The sequence below is a fragment of the Ichthyophthirius multifiliis genome (assembly GCF_000220395.1).
Source record: "Ichthyophthirius multifiliis unplaced genomic scaffold scaff_1120509250329, whole genome shotgun sequence".
Taxonomy (NCBI): domain Eukaryota; phylum Ciliophora; class Oligohymenophorea; order Hymenostomatida; genus Ichthyophthirius; species Ichthyophthirius multifiliis.
Genome location: NW_004086849.1, coordinates 47,580 through 66,653, shown reverse-complemented (window position 1 = coordinate 66,653; position 19,074 = coordinate 47,580). Strand labels below are relative to the sequence as shown.

At 14.6% G+C, this 19,074-nt stretch overlaps 4 protein-coding genes across 4 annotated transcripts, besides 35 other annotated features; 1 reads left to right on the top strand and 3 right to left on the bottom strand. All coding sequences in view use genetic code 6, as the record gives it.

Moving 5' to 3' along the window:
- Window positions 1–866: 866 nt before the first annotated feature.
- Window positions 867–906: a microsatellite.
- A 396-nt stretch (window positions 907–1,302) lies between these two features.
- Window positions 1,303–1,417: a microsatellite.
- Window positions 1,311–1,402: a microsatellite.
- Window positions 1,311–1,418: a microsatellite.
- A 20-nt stretch (window positions 1,419–1,438) lies between these two features.
- Window positions 1,439–1,494: a microsatellite.
- Window positions 1,495–1,637: 143 nt separating this feature from the next.
- Window positions 1,638–1,691: a microsatellite.
- A 418-nt stretch (window positions 1,692–2,109) lies between these two features.
- Window positions 2,110–2,151: a microsatellite.
- A 2,678-nt stretch (window positions 2,152–4,829) lies between these two features.
- Window positions 4,830–4,877: a microsatellite.
- A 479-nt stretch (window positions 4,878–5,356) lies between these two features.
- Window positions 5,357–5,410: a microsatellite.
- A 2,292-nt stretch (window positions 5,411–7,702) lies between these two features.
- On the bottom strand, window positions 7,703–8,235 carry IMG5_066090 (hypothetical protein; the record flags this gene model as incomplete). Its single annotated transcript, XM_004036891.1, has 2 exons — window positions 7,703–7,803; window positions 7,872–8,235. 2 exons carry the CDS (start codon window positions 8,233–8,235, stop codon window positions 7,703–7,705), a joined length of 465 nt encoding a protein of 154 aa, XP_004036939.1.
- Window positions 8,236–8,399: 164 nt separating this feature from the next.
- IMG5_066080 (hypothetical protein) lies at window positions 8,400–9,227 on the bottom strand (the record flags this gene model as incomplete). The annotated part of the gene is made up of 4 exons (XM_004036890.1): window positions 8,400–8,483; window positions 8,598–8,861; window positions 8,911–9,095; window positions 9,137–9,227. 4 exons carry the CDS (start codon window positions 9,225–9,227, stop codon window positions 8,400–8,402), a joined length of 624 nt encoding a protein of 207 aa, XP_004036938.1.
- Window positions 8,531–8,572: a microsatellite.
- Window positions 9,228–9,261: a microsatellite.
- Window positions 9,229–9,260: a microsatellite.
- Window positions 9,229–9,261: a microsatellite.
- Window positions 9,262–9,339: 78 nt separating this feature from the next.
- Window positions 9,340–9,372: a microsatellite.
- A 429-nt stretch (window positions 9,373–9,801) lies between these two features.
- On the top strand, window positions 9,802–11,455 carry IMG5_066070 (hypothetical protein; the record flags this gene model as incomplete). The annotated part of the gene is made up of 5 exons (XM_004036889.1): window positions 9,802–9,846; window positions 10,628–10,685; window positions 10,776–10,901; window positions 10,968–11,108; window positions 11,331–11,455. 5 exons carry the CDS (start codon window positions 9,802–9,804, stop codon window positions 11,453–11,455), a joined length of 495 nt encoding a protein of 164 aa, XP_004036937.1.
- Window positions 10,021–10,062: a microsatellite.
- Window positions 10,497–10,532: a microsatellite.
- Window positions 10,715–10,768: a microsatellite.
- Window positions 11,120–11,199: a microsatellite.
- Window positions 11,123–11,199: a microsatellite.
- Window positions 11,124–11,193: a microsatellite.
- Window positions 11,128–11,201: a microsatellite.
- Window positions 11,179–11,259: a microsatellite.
- A 1,387-nt stretch (window positions 11,456–12,842) lies between the features above and the next one.
- Window positions 12,843–12,885: a microsatellite.
- Window positions 12,886–13,176: 291 nt separating this feature from the next.
- On the bottom strand, window positions 13,177–13,708 carry IMG5_066060 (ring finger lim domain interacting; the record flags this gene model as incomplete). Its single annotated transcript, XM_004036888.1, has 1 exon — window positions 13,177–13,708. A coding segment is annotated over one exon (531 nt), but the record flags the coding sequence as incomplete, so codon positions are not given.
- A 57-nt stretch (window positions 13,709–13,765) lies between these two features.
- Window positions 13,766–13,790: a microsatellite.
- A 105-nt stretch (window positions 13,791–13,895) lies between these two features.
- Window positions 13,896–13,953: a microsatellite.
- Window positions 13,924–13,961: a microsatellite.
- A 395-nt stretch (window positions 13,962–14,356) lies between these two features.
- Window positions 14,357–14,449: a microsatellite.
- Window positions 14,450–15,484: 1,035 nt separating this feature from the next.
- Window positions 15,485–15,553: a microsatellite.
- Window positions 15,554–15,697: 144 nt separating this feature from the next.
- Window positions 15,698–15,764: a microsatellite.
- A 5-nt stretch (window positions 15,765–15,769) lies between these two features.
- Window positions 15,770–15,799: a microsatellite.
- A 715-nt stretch (window positions 15,800–16,514) lies between these two features.
- Window positions 16,515–16,584: a microsatellite.
- Window positions 16,520–16,586: a microsatellite.
- Window positions 16,542–16,584: a microsatellite.
- Window positions 16,587–18,733: 2,147 nt separating the features above from the next.
- Window positions 18,734–18,805: a microsatellite.
- A 115-nt stretch (window positions 18,806–18,920) lies between these two features.
- Window positions 18,921–18,954: a microsatellite.
- Window positions 18,955–19,074: the final 120 nt, after the last annotated feature.

Genomic DNA, 19,074 nt, shown 5'->3' with positions numbered 1-19,074 from the left:
ATTTAATTTTTTATATATGTTTTTCAAATAATTAGATATGACAAACAAAGATTTTAAAAATTTTTGAATTATTAAAATTAATTTTCTGAATGTAATTAAATATTTTATTTTTATCAAATTATTTTATAAAGAAAAAAAATATCACAATTATTACTAAATTAAGAATAAATTTAATAGAATTAAAAATTAGATTCAAAAACAGAAAAGTAAGATAATGAAACTAATGTTGATAAAAGTAAAACAAACAAAAAAATTGTAATATATTTTATTTTAATAAAATTTTAAAAATAAATATAAAAGATAAAGAAAATTATATAATTAAATTTAGCTAAATGACTAAAAATCTTATTAAAAATAAAAAAAAATTACAAACTATTAAAGTTTATAAAACTCACATAATATTGAAATATAAAAATAATAAAAGGATTAAAAATAATGTTAATAATAATAGTTTTAATTAAAAGTAGAATGAAATATTTATAAATAAATTAAAATTATTATATTGCCAAATTACTTAAATATAATTAATTATATAGTTAATTCATTTATTGTTTATTTATTTTATGATTTATATAATTATATTATATATATGTTTATTGCATTTATATTATTATTATATATTATTGTATATATTATAAATTCTATTATTTTTTTTAAATATAAAAATAAATAATTATAAGTATTAAATTTATTTAAATATATTAATATTAATCAAGAATTATGAAATATATAAAGTTTATATATTTAAAATAATATAAAAATAAAATAAAAAAATATTATTTTTCTAAATATTATTATATAATAGTATATTTTACTTTAAAATATTAAATAATAAATTATAAGCAATATATATATACATTCAAACATTATTTAATTATAATTTTTTTATTTAATAATAATTTTTTTGTGTACTTTCTATTTATTGAATAAAATAAATATTTATTTTGATTTTTTTATTAAAAATATTTGTTATAATTATAAATTATGAAAAAAATTCTAACATAAAAAAAAATTAATTTATATATATATTTAATAAAATATGGTAATATTTGACAATAAAAATTATAATATCGATAATTTTATTTAAATTTAATTTTTTTTTATGGCTTTTTATAATTTTCCTTTCAGTATATAAAAATATTTTTTAAACATTGATTAAAAAGTAAAATAATTAATTTCAAATACATTTATCTATATTTATTTTACTTTATTTTTTTAAAAAAAGTTAATAAATATAAAATTTTAGTATTTTAAATTACTTTAGTATTTATGTAATACTAATTTAAATATAAATATTTGTTTAAAATTTAATTTTTTAATAAATATAATTATTTAAAAAATATATTTATTTAATAAATATATATTATATTTATAAAATATTTATTTTAATTAATAATATTTAAAAATATAATATTTATACTTTAAATATTAATATGTTTATTATAATTATTAATTATTTTTTAATTTTTAAATTATATTTTAATTTTTAATTATTTATTTATAGATATTATTAAATATAATATCTTTTATATTATATTCAAACTTTTTTATATTTATAAATAAACAATAATAGTTAATTATTGATAAAAAGTATAAAATCTAATTTTAAATTTTAAAAAGATTATTATTTTCCTTTAAATTACATTTTTTTTAATTAAATTTTAATAATTAATATTTTTATTAATTTAATTCATATAAGCTGGCTAATTATTTTATAATAATTTATTTATAAATAAAAAAATTAAAATTATAAAATTACTTGATATTATATTAAATTTATATGTTTTAGAAATATAAAATCGTAAATTATATTTTTAATTTTACTTTAAAATAAATTAATATACTTATTAATAAAATCTAAAAAAAAATAGTTTACTCTATGATTTAAAATTCTAAATAATTTAATGTTATTTTTATCATATTTAAAATATTGATTTGATATATTTTTTTATTTTTATTAATAAAATATTATAAATTATATTATAATTTAAAAAATCTTTTTATGAAAGCAAGTTTCTTATATATAAAATTAACTAAATATTAATTTTATTTTAAACTGTATATTAATATCAGGAATAAATAACAAAAAATGATTTTTAAATAAAATTTAAAATATTTTAATTTTAAAAATATTTGTAATATATAAAAATAGAAAATACTAAAATATGCTTTTAATAAATAAAATAAATTATATTTATATATTTGTATATATATTTAAAAAAATTAAAATAAAAAAACATGGATAAATAAATAAATTTAAGTGATGATTTAATATAATAATTAAATGATAGCTTAATAAAATCTCATCCTTCTGAATATAATCATTAAGAAAAAAACGCTAATGTATCTATATAAAATAATTTTAGTGGTATATTTTAAATAAAGTAATAACTATATAATTATAAAAAAAAAATATAGTTTTAAAAAGCGAATGCAATTCAATGTTTAGTATATAGAAAAAATAACAATATAATCCATTTTAATCACCTCCAAATTTCACAAATGCCAAAATTCATAAATAGGCTTAATTAGTAGGAATATAATTTAAAGAATCTCAAATAAGAGATAATTATTGCCCATGTTGTAATTTATTAATAAATAAAGAAAAAATTCCTTTAAATTGTAATGGCAAAAGTTTGGCTTTCTTAGGTTTGGCTTATCCTTTATTATTTTTATTAAATAAATATTTCGCTTCAATAACAATAATAATATTTATTACAGGAGGTTCTTTAAGATTACTAATTCATAATTAATTTTTTTGTAAAGTTAATTGTTATGTTCTTTTAGGTATATGTCTATTAGATTTAGATGAAAATAAAAAAAAAGGAATCCTTTCTGAAGATTAATTATGGTTAGATATTTTAAGTGCATTTATTATTTTAGTTTGTGTTATTTATTTTAAGAAAAAAACGACCAAATATATTTTCTATTTTAATTCTTTTTTTAATTGTCCGTCTTAATACACTATTATGGTTCAAAATCTTCCCAAAGATTTTACTGAAGTTTAAATTCGTGATTTTTTTTAGAATTAAGTAAAATCTAAAATTCATTCGATTAATATTACATATTAAATAGATGAATATTTGCATTCTTTTAATTCTAAAATGGACAATATATATAATATGAATATTTTAAAAATGAAAAAAAAAAAACTTAATGAAAATTCAATCTAAGATGCTATAAAAATAATCCAATTTGATAATAAAATAAATTAACTTCTAAAAGAAATAATTTATTTCGATGATATTATTGAAAGCTTTTAAAAAGATTATAAAAGGGAATAAAATAATACTTTAAATACTGTTTTTATTACTTTTTAATAAACTAAACCAGTAAATAATTTAATAAAAAAATATGGATTTACCTTTTTTAATGTTTTCCAATTTATTTTCTTTAAATGGATTAAAAATCCTTTTTTAAAACTTTAAGAAAATCACCTTATTATAAGACCCGCACCAGCCCCTACAGATATTATTTGGAAAAATTTAGATTTTTCTTTAAAAAGAAATATTTTAAACAATACATTAATGATTTTAGTAGCTTTAATAATATTCTATATAAGCTTTTAAATCTAATTTTTCGTAAACCAGTAAATATATCCTTATAGAAAGGAAGGATTTATAGAACATTCCGTTTATTTGAAAATTAGATCAGGACTTCTTAGCATTATAATAATAATAGTTAATGTATCTTTAAGATATTCAATATATTTTTTTACGAAAATGCAGAAGTTTGATAGTACAACAATGCTAATAAGCTCTTATATAAAAAAATATATTTTTCTATATTTTTGTAATGCAGCTTTTATGCCTTATCTCGTACATGGCATTTTCGATTCCCCGTAAGAAAATTCGGAAATGTTAATATTTGATATTCATATAATTTTAATTGCAAGTACTATATCAACACCTTTAGCGAAAATATTTGATCCGATATTAATCTATAAATTATATAAAAGATGGCATATTAATTCTTTTAAATAGAGTGAATGCCCTTATACTTAATAATAAGTTAATTATTTTTACGAAGGACATCCCATAGATATTGCTGATAGTTGTATGTATGTTATATATATTTTTTATTTATTTTAATTATTTTTTAATATAGATGCTTATTTAGGTAGAACATTGTTTTTGGTAGCTTGGTATTGCTAAGTAGCTCCTGTAGGAATAATAATTTAATTAATAGGACTTTTTTTAAATCATTTTTTAGATAAATATACACTTTTAAGACATCATTGTATTCCATAAGTTTTATCTGAAGAGATTTTTCAAAAAGTTTTGAAAAGTTTAGTACTTTTGCCATTTGTTTTTTTGTGTGGAATTGTAGAATATAGGTTTAGAATTTCTATTTAATAAAATAGTTTTTTGAATATATACAATTTTTTCAATCATTAATTTTGTTTATTCGGATTGTTTTTGACAACTTGTGGATATTTAATAGAATAAAGGATAATTAAAAAATACAAATAAAAAAAAATGATAAATTATACTCAGAAATTAGAATGAAGTTTCCTTATGAATATGATAGATGTAATCCTGCGACTTAAACAAAAGCAAATAAGGAATATATTAAATTTTTATAAATGTAAAAAACTATAGAAAATATTCATGAAGATGAAGTTATTGTGATTAAAAATTAATAAAATAATATTGCTATTGTTAATATGAAAGATACAAGTGAAAATTAAAGTTTTTATTAGGATAAAAAAAGTCTTGGGTTAAAAGATATATTGTTTAATTATAGTATTAATGAAAACTCTGGAAAAAATATTGAAATGCTTAATTTAAAAAGCTCTTCTAAATATATATGAGATATAAATAGTTTAGTATTTTTAAATAATAGCTATTTTTTTATTTTTAAAAATTCCTATTTTTATTTTATTTTGTAAGAAATATAATTATTTATAATTATTTATATATTTGAATTTCTTAATTTTTTCATTAAATAAATAATTAATGTTAAATGGCATTTTTAGCCTTTTTTATTAAAAAAAATAGATAACTTTAATCATTATTTAATATAAAGAAATATAATTATTTTTGGGAAAAAAAAAATACTATAACATTTTTTTTTTTATAAATAAATAAAAAGATTTAATATATAATATATAAGATATTTTATTTATATTATTAACATTTTTTTTATAAATATATATATATTTAGGATATTTTTTTGTACTTTTTATTAGATTATATATTTTTTTAAAAGAAACATATTTTAATTAGATAAATACCCTATTTTGATACTAAGATTATTACTAATTTATATTTCACACAATTTAATCACATAAAAATAAAAATATATTAATAATTTTTTATTTAGCTAGTTTTTGCTATAATAGTATCTAAACCAAAAAATTAAAAAAAAATAAAACAAAAAAAACTAAAATAAAAAAAATTAATATAAATAAATGGAATCAATAAATGAAGAAATAAATAAGTTTAACTCTATTTTATGTTAAATACGAGACAGTATAACTTCTAAGTCTGAAAAATAAACATTTATAAATATAATAAACTCATGCAAATACTAAATTTATAAAAGAAATTAAGAAGACGAATAAGAAATAATCAAACAACTATAATAAAACTCTAATAAAAAAAAGTAAATAAACTAAATTAAAAAGAATATAGTAAAAGATTTCTTAGAAAATATATAACTAGCTAATTTCATATAAAGATATACCAACTAAGAAATACAAAAACAATACGAAACTTTGAAAAACTAGACTAAGATTTATAATTAGAAATTACAAGAATACAATAAAGGATAGAAAAAGCTTAACTCTTATAAAAATATGGGAAAGAAATATGACATTATGATATAATAGTTAGAAAAACGAATTTAGGAAAAAAAGCATACTTATGAATATGATGAAGATTAATTCTCTTTTGGAAATTAAGTAAAGGATTTTTCACATGAAAATTAATTTTTTTGTTTGAATTAAAATAAATGAAAAAAAAAAAAAAAAGAAGTATTATTATTATTTATTTATAATTTTTTTTGTTTTGTATTTTTTATGATAAATATTTTATTAAATTAATAATAAATTGTTATAATATTTATATAATTTTTAGTAGTTTTAAACATTTATTTATTTTTTTAATATAAAATAATATAAAGAAAGTGTAAGATTTACTCTAAAAAAGCTTTATATTGATCTATTTAAAAACATTTAAATTTAAATTAAAAGAATAATACAATTAAATAAATTATAAGGAGAAATAGTTTTTTAAAATAAAAGCTTGTTTATTAATTCATAATTAAGTAGAACTTATCTATATATAACTGTTTATTTTTATTTAGATTTTAATCAATAATAATAATTAAATTATTTAATTTTAAGAATATTTGATATTAAAAAAAGACGAAAATTAATAGCTTTCTTATATTTTTATAGAAAAATTTAGAAAATATATAGAAAAAAAAACAAAAAAAACTAAATTTAAATATAGAGGAAAAAAAAAATAGATTGACAAACATTTTATTGATAAATTAATTTCAAAATTAATATTTTTTAAATAAATGATAATTTATAAGCTCTTTATTCAATCTTCATTTATAAAAGCCTCTCATTTTAAATTCTAAATAGACTAATATTATCGAAATTGATTATTTTTTTATATAAAAAAAAACAAATGATAACTTTAGAAAAGATAAGAATTATAAAAAAACCTTATTTTAAATATAAAAAAACAATTTATAATTAAGAGAGGAAAATGAAGATGAAAATGATAAAATTAAAACGAAGTTTTAGTTTAAGATATTTTAAGGTTTATAGAACTATACATTTTTAAAAAATCAGTTTTTTGTATATTAAAAGACAATAATAGAAATTATTGTTTATTAATTTAGAAGAAAAACATATTGATATTAATTAAAGATGAAAAAATATAATCAAATTTAGTTTTGAGAAATTAAATTTATATCAATAATTGCTTAAAAAGAAAGATATTAGGGTGAAAATTAAATTGCTTTAGATAGAATTTAATTAAAAAAGAAAACGTAAAAAAAAAAACTTTATAATTAAAATATTAACTAGAATATTTATAGTAAAGATAGAATAAATAAAATAAAACAAAAAATATGAAAAAGAGTCTGGAATTTTAAAGAAAAGCTTTGGTAAAGATTTACTGTTTTCTTTTTAAAATGAAAATTTTAATAAATATATATAAATTATTAGTTAGGATATATATATAATTTTTAAAGGACAAAAATAATGAATATGGATGTTTTGCACATCCTTTATTTAATAAGTAAATTTTTAAATAAGGATTATTCGAAGAAATTCTTTATAAACCTCTTACTGAAATAAAGTTTGCTTTATTTAAAAATTTAATGAGAAAAATAACTTCAAAAATTTTGTTTGAAATTAATATATTGCTTAAATGAAAAAAAATTAAATTATAATTTTAAAATAGTTATATATAAAATAAAAATATTGCCATTTTAGCATTGTTTATTTAATTTTTTTTAAAAATAACTCAATCTAAGAAAAAATAAAAAGGCCATAATACTTTTTTTCTCGCCTTTTTTTTTTTTTTTTTTTTTTTCTCTAGATTGAGTATTTAAAAAAAAAATAGAGAAAAAAATAAATGTTAAAATATAAAAAAATACTATTTTTGAATTTAATATTTTTTAAAAGAAAAAAATTAATTAGATAAAACCAAAATAAAAGAAATATTTTTTTGATTTATTTTCATTTTTACATGAGTTAGAATGCTTTATCGAAAGTTTTTTCCTATCTACAAAGAGCTATTCTAAAGAAGAATTTTCCCTTTAAATCTTAAATGCTACATCCTTTATTTTATTAATAAAAGAAGTTAAAGGAATCACAGACACTTTCTTTTCCATTATTAAATACATACTGAAAGCCACATTAGGACTGACATCTGGATTTTCAATTTCTTCGAATTTTTTTCCTATAGGTTTTTCACCGTTTTCCACATCTTTATTGTAGAAATATTTTTTAGGAATTTTAGGCACAAATTTTTCCATAGTTCCAATAATAAAATAACCACCTTCTGGAGCAAACATAGTCACTTCATAATTTTTCATAGTTTCAAATGCCTAAAGTATTTTATTTCGGTTATTCTCGAATTAATTTATAGTATATTCATAATAATTATTAAATCCCTTATATGGATTTCGGCTTAGGCTAATCCTATAGATAAAGCTACTTAAGCAGGTCTATTTACAGAATAAGAATGTAAGAATGAGCAGCTATTACATATTTTATTAATTATTCAGGACCCACAGCAAATCCTATTCTCCAGCCTGTGCAACTAAATAACTTGCCCATACTATAAACAGAAATTGTTCTTTATTACATGCCAGGCATTTGGGCAAATCTGTAGAATTTTTTATTGTCAAAAATTAGATTTTCGTATACTTCATCAGCTATTACGATTACTTAAGGGTGTTTTTATAAAATTTTCACTAATTTTTGTTAATTCTTCGAAAGTGAATATTTTTCCTGTCTTTTTTTATTTTTAATAAAAAATAGAAATTTTTTTATTTATATATATTATTTTTTTTTTGAGTTTTGTTATTTATTTTTTTGAATTTTATAATTTATATATTTATATTTTTACAGGATTTTAAGGGTTATTTAAAAGGAGTATTTTAGTTTTATTATTAAATAATTTCTCAAATTCTTAAAAGTTTATAGTAAATTACTCATTTTCATGGTCTTTTGGTTCAATTAGAGAACTATGTCTTACTACTGCTCCCAATAAAAGTGCTTCTTTACTCAAAAACTCATAATGAGGATCAAATATTATTACTTCATCCCCTTAATCTAAAAAAGCAGTATAAATATCATATATACATCCACTAGCACCTTAACCAATAGATATCTTTTTTTAAAAAAATAAATAAATTAAATAACAAAAAATAAAAAAATACATTTTTATTTGGATCTATTGGAAATCCTAACTTCTTTGAATATATAGTAGCAACTTATTCACGAAAATCAGGATGTCCTCCAGGTAAACAATATTAGTTTTCTTATTTTCTTATTGCTTCTTATAAACCTCTACTTACAAATTCAGGTGTTTCCCAATCAGGAAATCCGCTTGCAAGATTTATAGCTATTTTTTTTTATTTATTTTAATTATTTTGTTTTTTATACCATCATATTATTTAGATAGTGTCACTATTTTTTATATTATTGTAGGTTCTAATAATTTTTCAAGATTATTCGAACATTTAAATTGAGCCATTTTTTTTTGTTTTTTTTGTTTTTTTGTTTTTTTTTTAATTATTATTAATGTTATTATTTTATATATATATTAAATTCTATTTATAAATTTTATATTTATATGTTTGATTTTTTTTTATTATTATATTTATTTTATTATTATATTTTTTGTGTAAATTATTATATGTACATTAATTTTAAATATATTTGATTTTAATGGAAAATCAATAAAAAAATAAGATATTAATATATAAATAATACTCATTCAATGATAAAAAACTGATGTTTTAAATTATTTTAAATAATTTTAATATGATGATATTATTAATTACATAATATTATAACTTTAAATTTAATTTTATTAGATATTTTTAAGCATTAATTGAGTTTCAATTATACATATACGTATTATTTCTTTATTCCCTAATTTAAGAATTTGGAAAAAATTAATTATTATAAAAAATTAACTTTTAATTATATAGAATAATAATCATTATTGAAACATGAGAATCTTATATATTATAATATTTCAAATAAATATAAAAATTAAATAATAATTTCTGTTAAAATATAGAAATTCAACAATAAATCAAATAATGAGAATTTTAAAATAGTAGGATTTGATTAATGGAAAACCTTATGTCATTAATTTAATTAATCATATATTATTAAATAATTATAAAGAAATTTTATTTAATAATATAATTATATATTATTTATTAATTAAATAAAAAATCGCCACGTAAATATATATATATAAATATATAAAAATGATTATTAATAGCTTTATATATAATATAAAAACAAAAAAATTAATATATATATATATATATATATATATATATATAATATATATAATTAATTAGTCATGAAATTGATATAAATATAATAAAAATTAATAATAATTTTATTATATTGTTATTAATTATTCTAGAATTGAAAATATTTATTTTATGTAATTTAATTTTACTTTTTTATAAAAAGTATTTTAATAAATTTATTTTTTAATAATTTTTAAAGAATGTAGAAACTTTTATATATATATATACATATGAGCTAAAATAATATATTACAAATTTTTATGATTATACAATATAATTAAAATATAATTTATATATTAAAGTAAAAAATAAATTTTTATAAATTTCATTTTTTTTTAAAAAAAAAAATTCATTTATAACTGGAAGTTAATTGAATTGAAAAATTAAATAAAATATGAATTTCTTTTTCAAATAAATATAGATTTATAAATAACATTATTATTTTTTAAATATCAACTTAATAAGTATAATAATTGTTTTTATTTTTAATATATTTTTATTTTTAAAGAGGAAAAAAATATACTAATTAATATAAATTTATTTATTAATAAAAGTAATAATTTAAATATATCAAATATTAAATATTTTTTTATTTTTATAGACTTAAAATATGCATTCTTTAAAATATACTAAAGCAACAACTTCATTAATATACAAGCGTAAAAAAAAAAATGCAACAAAAGAACATAATAATAATTATTTTAAAAAATAAAACAATAAAAATAATTTAAAAAAAATAAAAAAACTAGCACATAAAAATTTCAACTTGTAATGGGGTTCTTTAGTTGAAAGACCTATGGTCGATAGAGTTATGTCAACTTCTTAATGGCCAGTTCCTTATTACTAAAGATTATTTAAATCATATCCAGTTAGAGGTATTTTATTTAAATATTAAAATAAGAGCTTATAATTAAATAAATTTAAAAATAAATAATATATAGAAAGAAAAGATAAAATGTCCTTATGTCTTAGTGACATTAATATTGATGATAGTAACTGGTATTAAGCAAAAGACTTTTTAAGAAACTCATTCAAAGGGCGTCAGATAATTGATTATGTTGAAAACAATATTAAAACTGACAGTAATTTATATTAAAAAATAAATAAATAGAAATAAAATAAATAAATAAAGATAAAAATAAATAAAATAAAATATATATATAAATATAATAATATTGATATTGATATAGTTATATATATATATATATATATATATTATTACATATATATATAAAATATATTTATTTTTATTAAATGCATATATAAAAAATTATATATATATTATTTTTTTGCTATTATAAAAGCTTATGTTCTCATTCAAACTGATGTTGCTAATATGGCAAAGGCCTACGTAAATGATATTTGCACTTTTATTGATGTTGCTCATAATTAAAATAAAAGAATACTATCCCAAACCGATTTATTGTGATAGAAAAATATTTAGTTTATTTTATTTTATTAAAAAATATATAAATTAAAAATTAAGAAATATAACATGATTTTTAAGACATATATAATTATAAATAAAAAACATTATATAGTTATGAAAATATTTAAAATATTAATTAAAAAAATAAAAAAAAATTGAATATATATATTAATATATAAAAGTATATATTATATTATTTTTTTATTATAGTTATTATATATAAATTTTATATTTTTTAATCATATTATAAATATGCTTTTTTACATTATTATAGTTAAAATACTTTTATTATAATTTATAAATAATAATTTTAATTAATATTATTGTATTTATTTTATATTCATTTATTTATAAAATTATTTTTTATATATATCTAATTTATTTTCATTTGCTTAATTAATTAGAAGTAAATAGAATTATATCAGAAAATTCAAAATTACTAATTATATTTATTTTTTATTAATTATATAAGTTTTAAGGATGATTCAAAATTATTTGTACTTTTTAATTTGTTTTAATTATTATAATCCTTTTTTTAATTAAATATAGTTCTAACCTTAATTTATATCGTTTAAGTATTTATTTTTGGTATTCGCTCAAAGTTTTGATTTTCTATATATATACAGTAAATATTATAATTATTTCATATTATTATTATTATAATATAAATTAGATATTTACTTTTATATATATTCATTTCAATATTATTATTTTTATCTTATATTTAAATATCATTTTTTTAGTTGAATTAATATTATTTAAATTAAAAGATTTTCTTATAAAATAATAATTCGAAGTGTTATATATTATATCTTAGTTTTTGGTAGAAATCTATTCTTTTTATTTTATGTTTATTTAGTATATTGTTGATACGAATTAAGTATTTATATTTGTTTTCAATTAAACATAAAATTAAGTCTTTGTATTTTTAAGTTATATAAAACGGTCTTTATTATTAAGTTTGGTCTAATATTTTTTAAGTTTATCTTTTAATTATAAAAATATAGCTGGTATATTAATAATAAATTTTAAAAAAAATTATATAAAAAATATTTATTTATTCTTAAAAATAAGATTATATTTTGAAATTAAAATAATATTTTATAAACAATTTAACAAGTAATATGATTATTTTTTCTATATTTAAAAAATAAAAATATTGCTTAATATATTTATTATATATATAAAAAAAATCTGAAATAAATTATAGTACTTAATATTATAGAAAAATGATTTAATATTATTAAAAAATAAAATGGAAAACATAGAGATATAAAATATTTTGATAAAAAAAAATGTAAAAAATATTCATAAATTCAAATATAAAATATTCTTATGAAATATATATATATTATATAGTGAAAAAACTGATAATAAAATAATTTTTATATATAATTTAAAAATATTTATATTTAAAAAAAATATATAATATATATTTTATTTTAATTTTTGAATAATAATATTATTAAATAATATTTATTTTAACTATTTTTTAAAAAAATAAAATAATATAATTTGTATTATTAGTTTTAAAAAAAGAAAATGAATATAATACAAATACAAATAATATAAATTCCATTTATTTCTAAGATAAAATATAATTAAAACATATATATAAGTTTATTTTTAAAAAATATAAAAACATAAATAAGTAAAATTAATGAATATATAATACTAATATTTTTAATCATAATATATTAAAATAAATAAATATTATAAATTCATTAAATCACATTTTATTTGCAAACCACACAATTAGAATTATCTTAAAACCATTTATCGATACAATTCTTATGAAATTAATGAGAACAAGGTAGAATCTTAATATATTCGCCTTCTGAATAATCATTAATACAAATTGAACAGCTTGTTTTAGTAGAAAAGTTAGCATTTTTATCTTATTTATTTCTAATTTTTCTCCTTGTATATATAATGCAAGGAATAGAATTAATTTCTTCTTTAGTTAATCCTTTTTAATTTTCTTCGTCTTCTTCTTCATCATCATCATCTTCATATACTTAAGATTCATCTTCATACATTTACTAATCGTCATCATACATTTATTAATCATTATTATCATCTTAATCTTAGTCATAATCATCTTCTTCATATTAATCTTCATCATTATAATTTTGTTAGTTATTATGAAAGTTATTATTATTAATATTATAAGTACAATATGTTCTAAAATTTTAATTTTAATTTGATTAGTTTTGAGTAAAAAAAGGTTAATTAAAACAATTGGCAAAATTAGATGTTGAAAATTAAAAATTAAAAGAATTACTAAATGAATTGTTTTGATAATATGTATTTTTAGTTATTTTTTAGTTATTTTATGTTATTCCGTTACTATTCATTTATATGACTTAATTACCATTTTTTACTCTTATTCCATTATGATCCATTTATATTTACAAGCCATTAGAATTAAATTATTGCATTTCTTTTTTTATTTTATTTATTTTCTGTTTTTTTTTTATTATAATTTTTTTTTTTTTATTAAATTAAATGAAAATATTATAAGTATATATTTATTTTTTAATTAAAAAAAATAAAAAAAAAACAAAATAAATGAAATTATTTCTTTTAAAATTTTTTTGTATTATTTTTTTTTAAAAAAGTTGGAATAATAAATTTATAATTATAGCTTTTTTATATTATCAGATATTTTTTTTATAATGTATAATTTATAAGAAAAAAATTTATAAATTTTAAAGAAGATAAGTATAAATATTATATATAAAAAGCATTATAAGTAATTTATATATGATAAATAAAAAAAAAAACTAGATTAAAAAAATATTTTAAATTTTTCATTTTAATTATTTGGATTAATTAATTTTTTTCTCTAATATTTTAAACAAATAAATATTTATCCTAAAATTTAGAAAAATATAACTAATATATATATATATATATTTATATATATATATATATATATATATACATATATACATATATACATATATACATATTTACATATATACATATATATTTAATATTAATATTAATAATTATTAATTAACGATTATTCATTTGTATTTCTATACTATAATTATTTTTGAAAAAATTTAGAGAAGAAATATTAATTTCCCTTTTAAATAAAATAAATCAATATTTTTCTTAATATTTATTAAATTATTATAAAACTTTTTCTATTTATTGATATTATTTATAACTTATTATTTTTTCAAAAAAAAATTATATTATTATTAAAATTACAATTATATATTTTTCATAAATAAAATATTTCTAATAATAATATAAAATGGATAAAAAAGTAAATAATTCTTATTAACTTTAAAAAATTAAATAAAATATTTTAATTATTTACATTTAAAGTTAAAAAATAAAATGAAACACTAATAAGAAGAAAATAATAATAAACTCCTTCCATTAATCGAAGAAGAAGAAGAATTAGCAAAATAATGTTTAAATAAAATAGATGATGTAAGAATAAAAATTAATAAAATAAAAATATATTTCTACTTTAAAAATAAAGTGGATGAAAGAAGAAGATAGTGAATTTTTTAATAGATGTTTAAAAAATTTAGGTTTATGTGAAAGAAAAGGTTTAGATGGTCAAACAATGCTATATCCTGTTAAATCAAAAGAAAGAAAATTAGAAAAAGAAGAGTTTTAAGAAATGATGAGCAGATTATATACAATAAAAACGAATTAAAATGAATACTTACATGTATTAAATTATATTTATTATAATCTTTACATAAATAATATAAAAAAAAGCTTAATGATAGAACTAAATTAGAAATAGTTAAATAACATGAAAATATAAAATAAAATTTTTCACGTTTAAATTTAAGTAAAAATTCATTTATTGATAAAAGTAGCAACAATAGTATTATAAAAAGTATAAATAAATCTAATTATTGAAAAAATATTAATATAATTTATATATATATATAGAATAAAAACTTTTTTAATAATTTGTAAATATTTTTTTTTTCTAATTTTAAGAAAGATTAAAAATCATTTTTTTTTTATATACATAAATTAAATTATATTGCTATATTTTTATATTTAAAAAAAATATATATATATATAATATTTATGTTTTTAAATAAAGTATAATATATAATTTTAATTTATTTAAAAAATATTAATCTAATATTTATATGAAATTATTATTTATTTATGTTTTTATTCATTTTAATTGTTATTGTAATATTTATTTGTTTTAATAATTTATTATTTCACATATATTTAATGATATGTTTGACAAAAAATAAAAATTAATAAAAATAATAAATTTATTATTAAAATAAAATAAATATAAAAAAAAAATTAAACGAATATTATATTTTTTTTTATTTTATTTTTTTTAATAATAATAAAAAAAAAAAAAATTAAAAAAATGAATAAATGTAATTAAACACTTTAAAACTTATAAAATTATACATTAATATTAAATTCTTAAAATAACTAAAATATACTAGAATGTGTTGGCCGATTAATTTATTTTAAAAACAATTAAAAATATGAATCGTATGCAATTTTAATATCGAAATAATAAATAATATGTTCTATTTCTAATATAATAAATACAAAGGATATGCATACTAATTTATAATTTACATTCATAACTAAATGTGGTCAATAAATATAAATAAAGTCAGTTTTTTATGATAAATCTATAATATATGATAACTTCGCTCAATATATAAAATAAAATTTTTCTGTAATTATGGTCTTAGATACCCCTATAAATAACATAAATCCCAGTGGAATACTTTAAATAGAAGATTTATAGGAATATTTTAATGAAAAAAATTCACTTTAAATATTATCCAATTAAATTATTAATATTTTTACTTTTTCTTCTATTAATTTTATTGATTAAGATACTTTTAATTATCCTCCTAGTTAAGAATATCCTATTTTTTCTTCTAATATAAACTAATTAGGTGGGTTTTGCTTTATTGGATTCGCATATATTATTTAAAATTAATATAAAATAAAAATTATATAAAAAGAACATAATAATGATTTACAAAATTGGATTAGTGGTAAAGATGATAGCTTTACTGAAAATATTAGTATATAATAAAATAAATATATTAAAAAGAATATAAATATAAATATAAATATAAATATAAATATAATATAAAATGTAATTTTTTTAGTATTAGAAATAAATGAATAAATTAAATCAAAAGAACTTAAAAATACTAAAGGAATTTAAGCTCATAAAGATATTATTTTAGATATGATAAAACTTGAAAAATATTATTTTGCAAGCTGTTCTTAAGATAAATAGATCAAAGTTTGGAATTGGAGAACTGGTTAATAGAAGAAAGCTTTTAAAACTGATTATCCTTGTAAAAAATTAGTTTGTATAAATGAGTTTCTGATAGGAATCTAGAATAATCTTATGATTATTATTGATTGGAAAAATAAAAAAGTCTAAAATATTTTTTCTCATTTTAATGATATTTTCTAAACTTAGTCTTAAGGGTAATTTTTGATAATTTTAGATTGTTAAAATAGAATTGTTTTATATTCTTTTAATTAATATGAGTATACTTTTTAATGCGAAAAAGAGTTTTTTTGTGGTAATTAGATTTCGAGTTTTTTCATGAGAAATAATATTATCACCTATTGTAGTGTGAATGGTTTTTTGGAGATTATAGATAGTGAAAATGGATAAATTTTACAAAATAGTTAAATCAATCTAGGATAGAATCAAGAAACTCAATAAATAATAGGGCATCCTTTAGATTAGAATTTATTTATAATTTTAGTTCATAATATAGAGAATAATTAAATTTTTAATATTTATATTTATGATATTCTTAATTCATGTGCTTTTTAGAAATTTAATTTTTATTCAAAGATTTTCACTTTTTAAATTTAGAATTAGAATTAATTAATACTTAATTAAGGAAACGATTTATAAATATTGGACTTGGAAAATTTTACTTTTAAATAATTTGAAACTCCTCATATTGGATAAATTAATATTATTCTAGGTCTATAAGAAGAGTTCTTTATTACAGGAGATTTATAAGGAAAAATTAGGGTTTGGAAATAAAAATTATAAGTAAAAAAAGAATAACAAAATATTATTTTGGAAGAAGAAATTATTAAATTAAAAAAATTGAATGAAATAATAAATGAGAAATACTTTTAAAATAAAGTCAAACTTAAGCATGTAATTTCATAATATAATATATTAGAAGATTAAGAGAAATAACTTAAAAAAACACATGAATCGAATATGGAAATAATTAATTTATTAAAATAGGAAATTTAAAATATTACTAAATTTTAATAACAATAGTAATAAGAAATTTAACATAAAAAAAAAAGTTTATACTGATGAATGGAGTTCTTTGTTTTCTATGATAGATGATGAAAGTTTGAATAATTTTTCTAGAATTGAATAAAATTTAAATAGAGAATAGTAAAAATAAATAATATTTCTAAAAAATAGTTTACTAATTAATTATAATAAAGTGGACTTTAAAATTTAAAAAATATTAAAAATAATATTCTTAAAGCTAATATGTAGTCAAAACCAATAAATACTATAAATATTATAAATGTTAAAACTTAGCCTGATATTATTCCTTAAGAAAATTAAAACTTTAAAAAGGACTAAGGTTTTTAAGACAATAGAAAAATAATAATTGTAGTCATAATGTAGCTAATTTAAGTGCTAATCTTAATAATAATAGTAATAATATTAGTAGTGATAATAACTTTTTCAAAAATAATAATAGCTAGGTTTCTTCATCTAAAACTAAAGGCAAAGTAATTTGTAATATATCTAAATATAATAATCAAAATTAAAGTCCTTTAAATAAAATTATAGGTATTGATATTAAATAATGTTTTACTCCCAATATTAATAATTTTAGGATGCAAGATTATATGAATTCTAATTTATAGTCTTCGAATAAATAGTTTAAAAAAAAAATTATGGAGATGGCAATAAATCGAATATAAGCTTTAACCCATTTAAACAAAATAATATAGAATATTATTTAAAATAAAATTTAAATTGAAGATACAAAAATTTTATTAAATAAATATAATATATAACAATTTATATTTTTTTAATTATTATATGTTTCTGGATTATATTAGACTAAATTTAAATATATATATTTTTAAAATGATTTTTATAATTATAATAATTTTAAATTAATTTTAATTTTAATTATAAATTTTATAAGAATTTATAACTTATAATATTATATCTATTATAATAAAAGAAAAAAATATATAAGAATAAAATTAGATGTATAAATTTAAATATATGTATATATATTTATATATATATATATAAATATATTTATTTATGTATATAAATTATATATATTTATAATCTATTTCATTATAATATTATATTTCAAAATCATTTTTTTATTTTACATAAAAGAGAGAATTAAAATAAAACTTAATTTTTTTTATTTTATATTTTTAATAATAATTTATAAAATAAATAATTATTTATATTAAAAATTATGTATATTGATTTAATTTTTACTTTTTAATAAGTTTCTACTTAATATATATTTTTTTTATATTATATTAGTTATAATGAAATTTTTATATGTTTAATAAAACTTTTTTATTATTATTTAAATAATTAT